At 42.3% G+C, this 18,003-nt stretch overlaps 1 protein-coding gene and 1 pseudogene across 2 annotated transcripts; both read left to right on the forward strand.

Annotated features, from left to right (window-relative positions):
• The first annotated feature begins 2,978 nt into the window (after nucleotides 1-2,978).
• Nucleotides 2,979-17,069, forward strand: LOC139578439 (DEP domain-containing protein 1A-like). 2 transcript variants are annotated; one of them, XM_071406019.1, is made up of 11 exons: nucleotides 2,979-3,212; nucleotides 5,942-6,207; nucleotides 6,361-6,499; nucleotides 8,659-8,777; nucleotides 8,864-8,994; nucleotides 9,306-9,353; nucleotides 9,469-9,606; nucleotides 15,276-15,448; nucleotides 15,560-15,736; nucleotides 15,861-16,043; nucleotides 16,186-17,069. In XM_071406019.1, the coding sequence occupies exons 1-11, from the start codon at nucleotides 3,135-3,137 to the stop codon at nucleotides 16,237-16,239; spliced, it is 1,506 nt and encodes a 501-aa protein (XP_071262120.1). In that variant the 5' UTR covers nucleotides 2,979-3,134; the 3' UTR covers nucleotides 16,240-17,069. The 2 variants fall into 2 exon arrangements, with proteins under 2 accessions (XP_071262120.1, XP_071262121.1); XM_071406020.1 differs by having other exon boundaries at nucleotides 16,235-17,069.
• On the forward strand, nucleotides 10,470-12,022 carry LOC139577909 (DEP domain-containing protein 1A-like; annotated as a pseudogene).
• Nucleotides 17,070-18,003: the final 934 nt, after the last annotated feature.

Here is an 18,003-nt window from a genome sequence, read left to right on the forward strand (position 1 = left end):
CAGTAGCCATGAATGTGTTAAACATGGGTGGGGGGCCTGACTGGCCTCTGCCTGAGTCCTCCAAATCACTAAAGGCGTCGGCATGCCTCAGTACGGCTGGCGCCTAGCCAAGTGGCCAGCCGAACCGAACAAGTGTGCTTGCATACTCCCTTAAAAGACCTTAGCTACAAAAATGAGAAAAAGCGGCAATAGTACTGTTTGTCCATTTTGAGACGCCGTAGCCAGTATGCGCTAATGCGTTAATTTTGACATTTTTGCCGAAGAGATCTTTTACATCTAACTAAGATGCTTGGTGCAGTATTTTTCAATTAAAACATTTGCAGGAAAACGAGTCGTCTCTCGTTGAATGACAACAAAGACTTTATTGAAGAATCCCTGCTGTTGACCAATCACCGAGGAAGGTGCGTAGACTTCGGCGCCGAACTTCGGGTTGCCTCCAGAAAAAATGTTGTGTGCCCAAAATGAACAAAAACGTCACAAAATGTCGTCATAATATATGGAGGAACTGTTTCGGCTGGGAAGCATGGGGACGCCTTAATTCCGCCCCTGCCTTCACTTATGTCATATACCTCTCTTACTGCAGTAGACTGTGCTCTGCTGCAGATCTAAATCACTGCTAAAGAGAGTCTGGTGGCTTGTGGGGGATGGTTGCAGTGAGTAATATATCTTACAATCAGTACTGACATTAGCAAATCTAAAGCACTACCCTAACCTTTTTTTGACCATGTGTATCTAACCTCCTTTTATTTACTTTCATATTTTGTGTCACAGCAATGCCTAACTGGATAACATACAGCAGGAGGTGGTTGTTATGAGCCTAGAGAAAACCATTTATATAATATCACTCTTTTCTTTGTGCTATTTTGCAAAAAAGAAGGAAAAGAAAAAACAAGTCAAAATTGCTATACACATTCATTAGAAAATGTTAGAAGCAATGTTCAGAAACATTCCTAAAGAGACAAAAGGAGAGGGCCTCATTAGATGATTTACACTGTAATGTAACTAACCCAGGCCTTTTGTTATACAAAGTAGAGCGACTTGCTTTATTTTCCACCCATCTGTCAAACTCTCCCCACCCTCATCATATTGTTTTTCAAAGGTTTTACGAAGATCTATGCAACAACAAATTATTACCATAATACCCAAATAACATATTGTTATCCTGATATTACACAAGGGTAAAGATATTCTATGGCTTTATACACACGATTACAGTTGTTATTCCCACACGACAGTTCCCTGCTGTGTTACTACCTTCCCCATGTCCTGAGGAAAGGTGCGCCAATAATTCAATATTGCAGAATATGATTAGAATCCAGAGTTAAGTTGTAGAATAATATTACTATTAGACAAGGGAGGACTTGTCTACAATATGATTAGAATCCAGAGTTAAGTTGTAGAATAATATTACTATTAGACAAGGGAGGACTTGTCTACGGGAACCAGGCAGTAACCCTGGATAATGGAGGCCCTTTGTGATGAGATGATAGTATTAGAGGTTCCTGTCCTGCACAACTCAGCAGGAGGGACTGTATGTAGTTCTGAAGCTGCCTCCTCCGAAGATCTGATCAGAGAGAACCACACTAGTACGCTTTCAGCTCAGCAGATCTGTTCCCTAAAGCCCATTTCTTAAAATTCCAATACAGCCATTTTAATCTCAATGTCAAATAATTTCTGGGTAACAATGAAGTACCTTACTGGGATTGCTACATACATTACTCATACATTTCGAAGAAAGTATTCATATCTATATTATTTGAAAAGACAAGTAGGTGAAAATGTTCATGTATTTGAAAAATTGTAATACACTGACTCCAATACATTCCCATGCATTTAACCCAGGTATTTGAAAATCATATTAAATACAATTTCATCAACTATTTGGTTTCTACAAATAACCATTAAAATGTAGGCCGTCATTGTCAATAAGAATTTGTTCTTAACTGACTTGCCTAGTTAAATGAAGGTTAAATATAAATAAATAAATAAAATAAAATACTCATAACTGTACTGATTTTGGGTTGTGTAATTGAAAATACTCAAATAGACAGAAAAAAATATTTTTAATAACAGACACTCAAATACACATGCATTTGAAATCAGGTCTTATGCCAACTTCATAGTGTGGAAATATATATAAAACACAGGAAAATCATGTTTGACTGTACAGGGCCTTTAACACCTAATTTTCTTCCTTCTTTCAATAGTGGAGTTTTCATTTCCAATGCAATATTTATGACCATCTGCAGAATTTAGCCTGCAGCTTTTAATGAACAGCTTTATTGTAGACAGTTTAGACAACAACAAAAAACTCAGTACCAAAGTTGGATGCCAATCACATCTAACTTGGGCTCCCGAGTGGCACAGTGGTCTAAGACACTGCATTCCAGTGTCACTGCAGTACCTGGTTGAAATCCATGCAGCATCACATCTGGCTGTGATTGGGATGCCCAGTGTTGTCTGGGTTTGGCTGGGGGAAATAAGAATTTGTTCTTAACTGACATGCCTAGTTAAATAAATAAAACATCAAAGAACAGTAACTACCAGACTGTTTGTGATCAGTTACTGAATGTGTCATGAATGGTAACATGTCATTCAAGAAGTTATTCCTGCAGGCATATAGTTTATATATGCTAATGTTTACAGTACTGGCTCACTGTAGGTATGTTTAGGCTATAACTAAATGTTGTTAACTAAACTAAGCCAAAACAACAGCTTGTAGTGGCTTACTGTATGTACTGCTTTGTTGGTTGTAGGATCATAGTGCATGCACCAGGTGGCAGTCTACATTCAATGTTTCACTATAAATTCTGGTTCTCAGAATTCACTGCTACATGATTTAATTTTGATAATCTCTGATGAGATTTGATACATTGTTGCCCGTGTTAGCATAATCACTCATGAGTCTTGTCAAAGGTCTCACCTATTTGTACAGTACTGTTTTATTTAATTTGTGTGCCTATGGATAGTCACGTGACAAATGTTGTTCAATCAGCTGCCCCCAGAACAAGGCTCATCATTTAAATAGTGTGGAACGCCAGTGTACCCTTAATTTGATCTGTGATTTCGGCGCGGTTGAGAATGTGGCAAATTGGCCCCTGCTAGCAACAAACTAAGACAATGTGTATTTTTGCATGTTGATTGTCTTCGTTTCTAGCTTCAATATTATGAGTTCGCATGTCACTCCCGGTCCTTACAGGGCGACAAAACTGGTAATCTTTTCTTGTTATGAAGTTAACTTAACCGTTAGCTTGCTAGCCAGTACAATGTGGTGAAATAATGTTGCAAGTTGACTGGGAAGTAGCTAACTAAGATCTGTGCAGATCACTCAAAATGCAAAATAACTGTCTTTTATGTTTAATTTTTAGCCAGACAGCCCCGAGCCAACAATATGTTAGGATTAGCAGTAAAGCTCTCGATACAGAGCCTTACGAATAATTAGGCGTTCTTTTAGAATGTTGAATATTGTTTTATTTCTGAACATGCAGTTACATAGTCAAGCAATACGGCGGGGCGGGGGGTAGTAGTATGTGGCCAATATACCATGGCTGACGCTTCGAACACACCGACAGTATCATTGCGCAAATAGTACCAGCATCATCCGGATATGTATGCTACAAAAGTTCGACATTGACTTTCTGCTACCATTTCTGTCAAAGCATACAGTTTGACTCATACGTTCCGTATGCACCACACCGAACGCAATGCAAACGCAGCGTTTCATTGGAAATTAATGTAATTCTGGTGTACCAAAATGCAAAGAGTTGTCGATGTGTTCGAAGCGTACGGGTTGTTCTTTCGTATGACGCAACGCTGATTACCTGGATACATTAGCCGTGGTATATTGGTCAAATACCACGAACCCCGAAAATATCAGCACGTTTCAGTTCGGCCGAAAGGGAGTGTTTCCATACTCCCTTAAAATAACGCTTGAAAAATAGAAAAAAAACGAACAGTACTGATTGTCCATTATGAGACATCCTAGGCAGTATTCACTTCCTCAAAATAGTCCGAATTAATCTAAAGTAACTCAAGAATTCGGTCATTAATTGGTATGTTTTTGTCGTAAATATTAGTTGCGAAATTTTACATCTAACTAAGATGGTTGGCACAGTATTGTCTCGTTGAATCACTACAGTTGACCAATCATGGACGATGGGGTGTTGACTTCGGCTCCCGAACTTCGGGCACACAATTTTCTTGAGGCAAGCCGAACAGCCGAAAGTCACAAAGCCCAAATCCAACAAAGGTGTCTTAGTATATGCACTTACTCTACCTTACTGTTTCCTCTGGGAAACATGAGGGCACCTTTTATTGCTATTATAAGCTAAACTAATATAATTAGAACACTACAAATAAATGTTTTGTCATACCCGTGGTTTACGGTCTGATAAACCAAGGCTGTCAGCAAATCAGCATTCAGGGCTCGAACCATCCAGATTATTGTTTAAATATTTTCCATGTAATGTTAATGGGGAGCTAACATGGCTGCCATAGAATGTTGAAGTGTAAAGTAAATGCATCATAATGCTCATTCTAGACATGCGGGTACATTACATGGGGAATATTTTCATGCTAATTGGGAACGCTTTCAACACCTTGTAAAGTCCATGCCCTGATGAATTGAGGCTGTTCTGAGGGCAAATATACTCAATATTAGGAAGGTGTTTTGTATACTCTGTGTATATGCCTCTGTCCCGATAGTTTGTTTGCTTGCCAATGTTTTAGATTGTTCCTTAATCAGCTTAACTACATAGTTTAAAGGTCCAATGTAGCTGTTTTTATCTCTATCAAATCATTTCTGAGTAACAATTAAGTACCTTACTGTGATTGTTTTCAATTAAAATGGTCTAAGGCACTGCATCTCAGTGCAAGAGGCACTACAGTCCCTGTTTCGATTCCAGGCTGTATCACATCTGGCTGTGATTGGGAGTCCCATAGGGCGGCGCACTATTGGCCCAGTGTCGGCCAGGGTAGGCTGTCATTGTGAATAAGAATTTGTTCTTAAATGACTTGCCTAGTTAAATAAAGGTTACGATAAAAATGTACTATTACTGTCTGGGAGTGGTCTGAGTGGGGAGGGGGAAACTAGCTGTTAGAGCTGCAACGAGCGATTCCGGACATGGATTCTCAATCCACGAAACCCGTAGTGATATCAAATATTAGCGATATTACTCTGCAATGTAGACCTTTGCTAAACAATTTGTATGTTGATGTAGTGCCCATCGGGTATGAGAGTTCCAACCTCTGTGTTGAGAAATCATGTTTTTACTGTCAGTTTCTGTTTCAAAGAACACCAAAACCTGCATGAGCTTTGCAGTCTCTATTGTCCAACGATCTGTTGTTGAACACATGAAGTGACATGACCTGTTCGCTAACAGGTTTAGTGACTTGTATCTGCTGTGATTGGACGATACAGCAGCTATTGAGTGCCGTCATATGTGTTCGCAGGATGAGTAGTTTGTACGACAACTAACTCTGGTATCTACATAGCCTTGACTTTTCTTTCATATCGGTTAAAAACAATATATATGTATTATTTTTGTACCCATTCAATGTTTGGAAACACGCGACTACATGTTGTTGAAATTAGTATGCTACAAATGAGTGAGTGTCAGTTCCAGAACCGAAATTGTGGAAAGAGGGGCGTGTCTTTTCAGAGCCCTATCGGCAGAGTTTTGGAACTGTTTTTCTTATTGGTCTATTAACTAACTTATGTCCCCAGGCAGGCCAAAACTCAGTCTTTTCAAACAGCTCTTACACTAAAACGGAATTTTTTTCACAGTAGTATTCCAACAACCTTAAAATTAATATCACACAAGTCACGTTTTTGACTGCACTGGGACTTTAACCCAAATGCAATGTTACAGATAATTAGCTAATAATTTAGAAAGTACTGTAGGCATGCATGCATACAGCTATTTACATTTTCCATTTGCAGTGGAATGAAGTTGAAAAGCTTTTCCGAGCAGGGATGCCTCTGCGAAAACATCGGCAGCACTTTAGAGTGTATGGGAACTGTTTTACTGCTGTGGCAGCTGTCGACTGGTTGCATGAACTGCTTAGGAACAATAGTAACTTCGGACCAGATGTCACCAGGCAACAGACTGTCCAGCTGCTGAAGAAGTTCCTCAAGAATCATGTGATCGAGGATGTAAAGGGCAGATGGGGTTCAGAAGATTTAGAGGACAACTGCCATCTCTACATGTAAATTTATCTATTTGGTGTGTTTCTTTTGAATTGTAGAATCTTTAAACATGCAATATCAAAGCATATACTTCACTTGATATTTGTCTGACTCTTTTCCTTACTGTGTATATGATTTGTTTTCACAAATGTATTTCACCTTGAATGTCCTAGGTTCCCTTCTCTTTTGAAGGTAATTCCCCATTGCCCACTTGCGTCAGGGCCTGCATCAGTAAAGAAGAGTTTCTCAATGAGGGAAAAGGAAGGCTTCTTCAAATGTAGGAGTTCCAAGAAACTGGACAAAGATACTGTAGTAAGTACTGTTGATGATGTTATAAATGTACCCCTATTATAGCCTGACGACTCATCCTGAGTTTAATTCCGCTGGACACTCCTTCAAATTAGTGGATTTGCCTATTTCAGCCATACCCGTGGCTGATGGGTGTATAAAATTGAGCACGTAGCCATGCAATCTCCATAGACAAACATTGGCTGTAGAATGGCCTTACTGAAGAGCTCAGTGACTTTCAATGTGGCACTGTAATAAGATGCCACTTTGCCAATAAGTCAGTTCATCAAATTTCTGCCCTGCTAGAGCTGCCCCAGTCAACTGTAAGTGCTGTTATTGTGAAGTGGAAAACGTCTCGGCCGCAAAATGGTCGGCCACATAAGCTCACAGAACCGAACTGCTGAATCCTGAAGCACGTAATAATCGTCTGTCCTCGGTTGCAACACCCACTACCGAGTTCCAAACTGCCTCTGGAAGCAACGTCGGCACAATAACTGTCAGGAGCTTCATGAAATGGGTTTCCATGGCCGAGCAGCCGTACACAAGCCTAAGATCACCAGGCGCAGTGCCAAGCGTTGGCTGGAGTAGTATAACGCTCGCAGCCATTGGACTCTGGAGCAGTGGAAACGTGCTCTCTGTAGTGATGAATCACGCTTTGCCATCTGGCAGTTTGACGGATAAATCTGGTACGTAGTCAGTTGTACAACAATGCCTTCAACTGAATGCCAGGATGCCAGGAGAACGCTACCTGCTCGAATGCATAGTGCCAACTGTAAATGTTGGTGGAGAAGAAATAATGGTCTGGACCTATTTTTCATGGTTGGACTAGGCCCCTTAGTTCCAGTGACGGGAAATCTTAACTCTACAGCATACAATGACATTCTAGATGATTCTGTGCTTCCAACTTTGCGGCAACAGTTTGTGGGAGGGCGGCAGGTAGCCTAGTGGTTAGAGCGTTGGGCCAGTAACCGAAAGGTAAAAATCTGACGTTCTGCCCCTGAGCAAGGCAGTTAACCCACTGTTCCCCGGGCACCGAAGACGTGGATGTCGATTTAAGGCAGCCCCCCGCACCTCTCTGATTCAGAAGGGTTGGGCTAAATGCAGAAGACACATTTCAGTTGAAGGCATTGTTGTACAACTGACTACGTACCTGTTTCAGCATGACATTGCCTCCATGCACAAAGCGAGGTCCATACAGAAATGGTTTGTTGATCAGTGTGGAAGAAGTTGACTTGCCTGCAGAACCTTGACCCAATCGAACACCTTATGGATGAATTGGAACGCCGACTGCGAGCCAGGCCTAGTCACCCAATATCCGTGCCCGACCTCACTAATGCTCTTGTGGCTGAATGGAAGCAAGTCCCTGCAGCAATGTTCCAACATCTAGTGGAAAGCCTTCCCAGAAGAGTGGAGGCTTTTTATAGCAGCAAAGGGGTGACCAAATCCATATTAATGCACATGATTTTTGGAATGAGATGTTCGACAAGCAGGTGTCCACATACTTTTGGTCATGTACATGAAGTCACAAAACAAAACAAATTCATCAGCGATTGGCTCGTCTCTTAACATCTGAGAATGAGTATAAAAGTTGATAACGTCATCATGTAGGCCAGTTATGGCCCAACCCATTGGTTTCCGGGACCAATCAGAACGGTCAGTGTTTCGCATTCCAGAAGTTGTCAGGGAGGGAGGCAAATCCAGACTGTTGAATGATCAATGACTGCATCTGTCCCATTATGGTGTCTGAGCGCACGGGCAGCGCCATTGAGGCCATCTCCATTTTTGAAGTAGTCCAATTTCTTCTACTTCTGAGTTGGTAAACAAACTGAAATGGTGCATACTGCCACCTGGAGTGTGTTTGAACAGGTATAAAGTCAAGTTTGGCGATTTTACTGCCACCTGCAGATATGGAATGTTTGCTCACGAGTGTAATTCATTGGCTGATCCCTCCTGATGACCTGGATGGAATTATCAGATCCATAGGAAGTCTCACCCAGTTGAATAATTAAAAATTGTGGAAGTCCTCAATGGAGCTTCTCCTGCTTAAACAAGCTTTTGAGCACGAGTCCTCTATCATTCGTTTGACCGGAGCGCTGTGGATGGGTAGCCGGCAACCGCAGTATCTCTGGTATGACTTCCTTACTTGTCTACATAATTGACAGATGCATTATTATTTTTCACAGGAAAATGTGGATCCCTCAAAACAAGATATGGAGACTGAGCCTGTGATAGAAGTGGTACAGCCCAGAGTACTAACAGAGGAATATATCCAGGACGTTTGGAGAGGCATCACTCTCACACAGTAAGATCCACTCTTAAATAACTTTAAATCCTTCTCAAAAGTTTGAATGTTTAGATCCTTAATCCATTGCCATTTCATGTTTTCAGCCTGCAGAAAACATTGGGATTGACCTCACTTGAGGATGTTTTGGATCCAAGACACGTCAATCCTCAAAACATTGTGTTCAACATGACCAATGTGAACAAGCATGGGGTTGTTACACTTGAGGATAAGACGGGTAGGTCTGATTTTTGTATCTGTCTACACAGTGTAGACCAGGGGTATCAAACATACTGCCCGCAGGCCAGATCCAGCCCGCTAGGGGGTCCAATCCGACCCGCGGGTGTGTAGAAATGATAAAGGACATACATTCATAGTTTCTTGACTGTGTCCAGCTCGCTAATAATCACCGAAATGAAAGGTAGACCGTCAAAGAGCATTAAATTCCCAAAACAATAAATGGGACCTAATTTGCGAATTTCGACGGCGAGGAAATGTAAACAAATTCAGTGCGGCCCGCCAGACCTCATTGAAGCTTTTTCCCCACAGATGACCTCCCACACTGGGTTTTGTCTGCAATGAAAGGTCTTGCAAACTGTAAGTTACTTTTTTTGTGTGTATTGTATGAATATTTCCCCTCATACGAAACAAGACTCAATATGAGAGCTTTGGTTTCAGACCAACATGTCAAATATCACCCATACCATTCTAGGGCCTAAGTATGATGCCAGCCAGCCATCCTATCCTTGGTTTGAGAGGGATGTGTTTAAAACGGTCTCTGACTACTTCTATAGCCTCCCTCGGCCAATTCTCACATCTGAATACTACAAGTTGTTTGTCAACATCTTGGGTATGTATACATTTGGCAAGCTTTTGACTTGAATGCATTATTGTTAAAGGTGAAATTGTATTACACTCAATTTCAATGGTTTCTCTGTTCCTCCCTAACCTAAGGTGTTACTAAAATCTGGTTTAAATGTACCCTTCTCTAAGCCCTGCCCCCTTTGGTTACTGTTGAGCTCAAACTCTGTTCAATTTCATTGTGTATTAAAAAACCGACTACCCCTTGCTAATCAGGAAATGGGATATGTTGTGGTGGACTGTCATTACAATTGCTTCACATGAACCTGGTATAATTATGTTTGTAGTGTGGCTAGCCATTGAATGGCTCTGAATTCACTGTCAGCATGGCGCTAACTAGCTAGAGCTCTCAAATCATACCCTGATGTTGACAGCAGATGGGAGTTGTATTCATAACTTGGCTGGCTAACATGCATTTAGAGAAAACAAGTTATATTGAGTGGCTGGCTAGCATTGGCAGTGTATGGTGGTCTATGAGACTGGGCTAGCTAACCAGCAGAGCTAGCAAACAATGTAACAAAAGTTCAGATTGGAAGAATACTCCAACAGACTCTGCATTTCAGGAATCACAGTAGCAAGTGCTCTTGGTTCACTGTTAAAGAACCCCCCCCCCCCGAGGTGTCTGACTTGAAAACCGTTGCTATCCATTTGAGTGCTGCCATTGGTTGCCCCAAATTCCGGGGTGGGCTTAGCAAAGGGTAAATTCACCTGTAATGTCATTTGCACTCCATCTTTAGCAACTTGGCTATTAACATTTGCAGTCACTTCTAAATTAGAGGACGCATCTCAGGTTTACATTAGTTAATATGAGTAATGTGAATGGTGTTTTACATTTACATCCTTCTCTATGAAATGCCTCTGTAAATGGGGAAAAAAAACTTATTTTGGATGAGATATTGTTTGAGACATCTCCAGTTGAATAAGATTGAATAAGATTGACCATATCTAATACAAGCAGCATGAAACTGCAACTGGTTTATTTGCCTCATAACAGAGGATGTCTCGACTGCGCTGTGACTTGTGTTATTACTAACTCGTGGGTCCAATTAGGCTCCTACCCCCCCCCCCCCCCCCCCAATGTGCCCACTCTTTTGTTTATGTCCTGCCGGCTTCACAAGTTTTGTTTTTGTCTGGTACCTTGCTAGTTTTATGTGGCTACATTTTGGCTCCTAAAACTGAGGAAAGCGAAAAAACCAAGAGGAGCCCAGCTACAAAAAAACCCCACATGAACAGTGCTGTTAACCAATTCAAATCTACCGAATCTCTGCTGTTGAGCTTAATTCAGGAGGCTTTTGATGAGGGCGACTCACCAATGAGAGAAGTGTTCAGCTCGAAGGCCCAGTCCACGTTTGCAGCTTTGAAGACAGGTTGTACCAGGAGGGTCCCCCAGATGGGCCTGCCAGGCTGAAGGGCCAGTTCTGGGAATCCCCAGAACTCCTTCCGAACAGTTCTGAGGATGTCCTTGAAGGCAGCAGTCTGAGCCTGTCCCGGTCAGAGAGCAGTGGAGCCTTGTCCATTAGGCTCAGACCCAGGAGCTGTTCCCTGGAGAGAATCTTGGATGAATTGCCAGATTCCAACTTATGCTCCTGACTCAAGTTGTTCCAGTCTTCAGAGAGTCTGGCGTCCTGCAAAAGTAACAATGGCAGCAAGTACAGCACTCCACCTCAGAGTAAAACACTCTCAGCCAGACAGCTGCCCTAACTCTGAATTCCAAGGCTTTGTCACCATGGGAACTCCTCCTAGTTGTGACACCAGTTCAGGTGTGACGTCAGTAGAGGGTAGCACTCACTGCGCCAGAATCGGCATCTCCCTACCAATGGACAACCCCTCATTCAGTCAGATGCCCAAGGAGCATTGGTACCTGTTTGGATATAGCTAAGCAGTTTTGGTGTTAATGCCCCTATAGCAGACATCACCATGAAGCCAGACTCCATTATTGGCAAGAGGGGCCCCAGTCTGTTCAACTTGAGGGCCAGCGGCATGGACCTCCAACCAGAGCCCTCTGTTAGCAGGCGCTGTCAGAGCTCTGGACCTGTCTAGGCCGACCCTTGCTCTGCCTTCGGTGTCCACTTATGCACGGTACCGGAGTCCCGAGCAAAGTAAGCCTGCGTCTGCAAATCAAACTTTGTCTCGTGCCGAATACAAGTGTAGACTTTCCTGTGAAATGCTTACTTACAAGCCCTTAACCAACATTGCAGTTCAAGAAGAAGAAAATATTTACCAAATAAACTTAAGTAACAATAACAGGGCTATTTACAGGGGGTACCACGTCAGTGTGTTGGGGTACAGGTTAGTTGAGTTAATTTGTACATGCAGGTAGGGATGAAAGTGACTATGCATAGATAATAAACAACGAGTAGCAGCAGTGTACAAAACAAATGGAGGGGGGAGTGTCAATGTAATAGTCCGGTGGCAATTTGATTAATTTTTCAGTAGTCTTATGGCTTGGGGGTAGAAGCTGTTAAGGAGCCTTTTGGTCCTAGACTTGGTGCTCCGGTACCGCTTGCAGTGCGGTAGCAGAGAAAACAGTCTATAGCTTGGGTGACTGGAGTCTCTGACAATTTTATGGGCTTTCCTCTAACACCGCCTATTATATAGGTCCTGGATGGCAGGAAGCTTGGCCCCAGTGATGTACTGGGACGTACGCACTACCCTCTGTAGCGCCTTACGGTCAGATGCCGAGCAGTTGACATACCAGGCGGTGATGCAACCAGTCAGGATGCTCTCGATGGTGCAGCTGTAGAACTTTTTGAGGATCTGGGGACCCATGCCAAATTTTCTGTGTCTCCTGAGGGGGCAAAGTTTTTTTTCGTGCCCTCTTCACAACTCATGGTGTGCTTGGACCATGATAGCTCGTTGGTGATGTCGACACCAAGGAACTTAACGCTCCACTACAGCCCCGTTGATGTTAATGGGGGCCTGTTCAGCCGCCTTTTCCTGTAGTCCATGATCAGCTCCTTTGTCTTGCTCATATTGAAGGAGAGGTTGTTGTCCTGGCATCACACTGCCAGTTCTCTGACCACCTCCCTATAGGCTGTCTCATCGTTGTTGGTGATCAGGCCTACCACTGTTGTAAGCAAACTTAAGGATGGTGTTGGAGTCGTGTTTGGCCACGTAGTCGTGGGTGAACAGGGAGTACAGGAGGGGAGTAAGTACACACTCCTGGGGGGAATGAGCTTGGCAGATGTGTTGTTGCCTACCCTTACCACCTGGGGGCGGCACATCAGGAAGTCCCAGGATCCAGTTGCAGAGGGAGGTGTTTAGTCTCAGGGTCCTTAGCTTAGTGATGTGCTTCGTGGGCACTATGGTGTTGAACGCTGAGCTGTAGTCAATGAACAGCATTCTCACATTCTCTGTTCCTTTTGTCCAGGTGGGAAAGGGCAGTGTGGCGTGCGATTTGAGATTGCGTCATCTGTGGCTCAGTTAGGGCGGTATGCGAATAAGAGTGGGTCTAGGGTGTCTGGGAGGATGCTGTTGTGAGCCATGACCAGCCTTTCAAAGCACTTCATGGCTAGTGATGTGAGCGCTACGAGGCGGAAATCATTTAGGCAGGTTACCTTCGCTTCCTTGGGCACAGGGACTATGGTGGTCTGCTTGAAACATGTAGGTATTACAGGAAAAGGTTGAAAATGCCAATGACGATACTTGCCAGTTGGTCTGCGCATTCTATGATTACACATCCTGGTAATCCATCTGGCTCTGTGGCTTTGAAGGTCTTGCTCACATCGGCTACCGAGAGCGTTATCACAGTCATCCAGAACAGCTGGTGCTCTCGTGCATGCTTCAGTGTTGCTTGCCTCGACGTGAGCATGAAAGGCATTTAGCTCATCTGCTAGGCTCGCGTCACTGGGCAGCTCGCGTCTGGGTTTCCCTTTTGTTGTCCGTAATAGTTTTCAAGCCCTGCCACATCTGAGTGTCAGAGCCGGTGTAATAGGATTCAATCTTAATCCTGTATTGACACTTTGCTTGTTTGATGGTTCGTCTGAGGGAAAAGCGGGATTTCTTATAGGCGTCCAGATTAGTGTCCCGCTCCTTGAAAGCGGCAGCTCTAGCCTTCAGCTCGATGCGGATGTTGCTTGTAATGCATGGCTTCTGGTTGGGATATGTACGTATGGTCACTGTGGGGATGACGTCGTCGATGCACTTATTGATGAAGCTGATGACTGAGGTTGTATACTCCTCAATGCCATTGGATGAATCCCAGAACATATTCCAGTCTGTGCTAGCAAAACAGTCCTGTAGCATCCGTGTCATCTGACCACTTCCGTATTGAGCGAGTCACTGGTACTTCCTGCTTTAGTTTTTGCTTGTAAGCAGGAATCAGGAGGATATAATTATGGTCAGATTTTCCAAATGGAGTGCTTTGTATGCATCTCTGTGTAAAGCTGGTCTAGTTTTTATTTTATTAATTTTTTTCCCCTCTGGGTGCATATGCTGGTAAAAATTTGGTAAAACTGATTTACGTTTGCCAGCATTAAAGTCCACGGCCACTAGGAGCGCAGCTTCTGGGTGAACATTTTCTTGTTTGCTTATGGCCTTATAGAGCTGGTTGAGTGCTGTCTTAGTGCCAGCATCGGTCTGTAGTGGTAAATATACTGCTATGAATAATATAGATAGTGTGGTCTACAGCTTATCATAAGGTGCAATACCTCCAGACTTCTTTATTAGATATAGAGCACCAGCTGTTATTGACAAAGACACCCCCACCCCTCGTCTTACCAGACGTAGCTTCTCTGTTCTGCCAGTGCATTGAAAATCCCTCCAGCTCTATTATCCGTGTTGTCGTTCAGCCACGTCTCAGTGAAACAACATAAGATATTACAGTACTTAATGTCCCCTTTGTAGTATAATCATAGGTCATCAATTTTATTTTCCAATGATTGCATGTTAGCAAGTAGAATTGATGGTAGTGAGATTCTCACCTACGGATTCTCAAAAGGCAGCCCGATCTGCGTCCTGTTTTCCGCTGTCTTTTCACGCAAATGACGGGTCTCTAGGCCTGTTCCCGGGAGAGCCGTGTGTCTTTATCGTTGGACTCGTTAAAGGAAAAAGCTTCTTCCAGTTCGTGGTGAGTAATCCCAGTTCTGATGTCCAGAAGTTATTTTCGGTCATAAGAGACGGTAGCAGCAATGTTTTTGAACTTATTTTGTACATAAAATAATTTATGAACAATGCAAAAAAGGAACAAAATGGCACAATTTGGTTACGGGCATGTAAAACGTCAGCCATCCTCTTCGGCGCCATCTTAACTGAATGCTTGTGTGTTGTGCTTTTGCATGTCTTAACACCTGACTAACATTACTCATTGGGCTTTCACTAATGTGGGGTGAGAATCTAATTGTTCTTTAAGGTTATCACTGGAAGAATTTCAAATGTATCCATATGGATGCTCTCTAACTTTAAACTGCTCTGTTTAAAGTCTGCCTTGATGCTCCTTATGCCTAGATATTACATTTAGTAACTTGTACAAGTAGTTATTACTGTAGTGAGAAGCAATTGCTTTTTGCCATTGCAATATACATGTATTTCTTCCAGTTAATCACACGGATGCTTCAGTCACTTCAATGTATTTCATTAGCCTCAAGTCCTAGTGGTTGTGTGTATCGTGATCTGATGTGTACAAAGGGCCAACTTCACACACCCATTCTGTGTGTGAAGGTCTCCTCCAGTCTCAGTTGGAGCAGGTGGCCATTGAGGCTCTGCAGCTCTGCACCCTGTTGCTGCCTCCTGCCAGTCGAAGGAAGCTCCAGCTGCTGATGAGAATGATCTCCCGGATGAGTCAGAACGTGGACCTGCCTCGGTTCAATGACGCCATAGCAACACACACACTGGTGAGGAGAAACAGGTTTTACAATTATGCGTGATCTGAACATGGTAAACCTAAAAAGAGCATGAAATGAACATGTCTTCAACTCCATTATTCAATCCCATTGCGTTTTCAGATGGAGCATATGTTCTCTCACTGTGTGCTGGGCTGTAAGGAAGAGATGGACCTGGATGAGCTGCTGGCCACCAGACTGGTCTCCTTCCTCATGGATCATCACCAGGAGATCCTCCAGGTGCCTGTCTATCTGCAGAACGCAGTCCAGGACCACATCGCCTACCTCAGGAAAGTGCAGGTACAGTACTACTGTCGCTTTTATTTTTATAAGGCTTCCATGATCAATTTTCTATGATTTTATTTTTTTCAACTGCTTACATTGATGTGTATGAGATTTGAGCCTGTTTTCTTTCCTCCCCTAGATAACATACCCAGGCATTGTTGGTGCCCCTGTGCCCGTTCACTCCTTTTGTAGACGGATCAGCACCAAAGAGTTTGAGGAGCAGAAGCTGAGTTTGTCCCAGGCTGCGATCGCTGACCTACTGGAGAGCCTGGTCAAAGACAAGAACATGTCGATGAAGGACAGGAAGAAGAAGCTCAAGCAGGTAACAAGTTAGATGGCATGTTGTCTGAACGCTTTCATATTTTTCATCAAACTTTGTTTCCAACTTATGATTTGAAATTCTAACTAAGGTGTTAAGAAATATATAAAGTTAATCAAAGTCTAATAAATATTTCTATGATTAGTTTCAGAGGCAGTATCCAGACATTTACTCTTGCCATTTTCCAACCACAGAGTGAGGCGCAGCTTTTTGAAGATTAACCAAAGATCAAGCCACCATTGCTGATAAGTATGAAGAAACCACAAGCTTTTAGTATTAGAAACTGAAGGTACATTTTGTTCTTGCAGCTAAATGAAAGGTGGGAGGAATATACATGTGAGACCACCTCCCAATTTAGACTGCAACTATATAACAATTGTCTTTATGGTTGAATTATGCATATTTTATGTTGAGTAATGTGTTTTTGTGTATGTTATTTTGAAAATACTGCAGTAGTTATCTTTAGTGCACCAATGAAGTTACTTTGATATCTTATGGAGTATAATAAGAGACTAAAGCAAACCAAGATTAGATTTGGTGTTTTTCTGTCAATGTTCCAATTGATCTACATTCATACACTACCATTGACAGAGTATACAGTATTCAAACTTTTAAACATTTGAGCTTTTTTAGCGATTACATTTGTTACTAAGTGTGATTTGTCTACCTAGTTCATTAGGTTTGTATGAAGTGCTCATAACATTTTGTATCCATGTTTCACATTTTTCTGTGTATTTTGGCATTGCACTTTTCTATAGTTCTTTTATTTAATGTTTTTTTTATTCCATAACATTCTCTTAAAGTTAAGCTCAAATTGCTTTATTTTATATTTTGGGCTTGGGATTTGTCTATTTTCTTACCTGGCAAGTTATGTTCAGCCTTTTGGGATACAGAAAAGTTTTGCACTATTTTCTGTCATTTTCAACAAATGGTAGCTTTGACCAATCAATACAATTGTTAATATATATACCTGCCATATTATATATTTTTATGCCATCGATGAAGTATTAATAAACCTTTTGGAATCCGTTTGATGCATTTTCTGAATACCTCTATGGCTGTATACTTACCTCAAAGGAAGAGCCAATTACAACAGTTATAACCTTTTGTGTATTATTTCCTTGCCAAAAATCTGTTTTATGCTACATTCTTAGGAAAATGTCCAACTGTAAAACAAAATGTTTTCTCCTTACTAATTATGCAAATGTATGGCTTAATGTTCTGACGGATGTGGATTATTTCATATTTGGTTACCTTAGTGTCCTTGTACTGTCTGGCACAAGAAGGGAGAGCAATGGTTGCTACTCAGACAGAATAACTGCCTTGCATCACTAATTACTTTTTAAAATGCACAAATTCCACAGTATCGTTGCACTATCCCTGGAAGGATGTGGCAGAAATCTGTTACAATTCCAAGTGCATTGCAACCCAAGTCTGACCAACTGACAGCTTCATTCATCTAGATCAGGATGAAGAAAAGGAAGACAGCATTAATCATACTCATCCATAACAAACACCCTCTGTGTGGGTGCCTACAGAGAATATTGATTAAATATAAACTTGTTTTCATCTGGACTCCATCAAATTAGTTAACTAGTGTCGGGACATCTTTCTCTGACAAAACGTGTAGAACAAATATTTGAAACCAAAGATATTGCATAATGAACTGCATTACGTTCCTGTTCACTTCAGTTAAGTGTTTGTTGGTCCACCAGAAACCGTGGATTGACGGCAGCATTCGCGTGAAACTGAAAGCGCTAACCACTGCTTTTAACCAGGGCAAGGTGACCGGAAACATGACCGAATACAAACAGTGTAGCTATTCTCTCCGCAAGGCAATCAAACAGGCTAAGTCCCAGTACAGAGACAAAATAGTCGCAATTCAACAGCTCAGACACAAGAGGTATGTGGCAGGGTCTACAGTCTATCACGGATTACAAAAAGAAAACCAGCACCGTCGCGG

Source organism: Salvelinus alpinus, chromosome 6, assembly GCF_045679555.1.
Source record: "Salvelinus alpinus chromosome 6, SLU_Salpinus.1, whole genome shotgun sequence".
Lineage (NCBI taxonomy): Eukaryota > Metazoa > Chordata > Actinopteri > Salmoniformes > Salmonidae > Salvelinus > Salvelinus alpinus.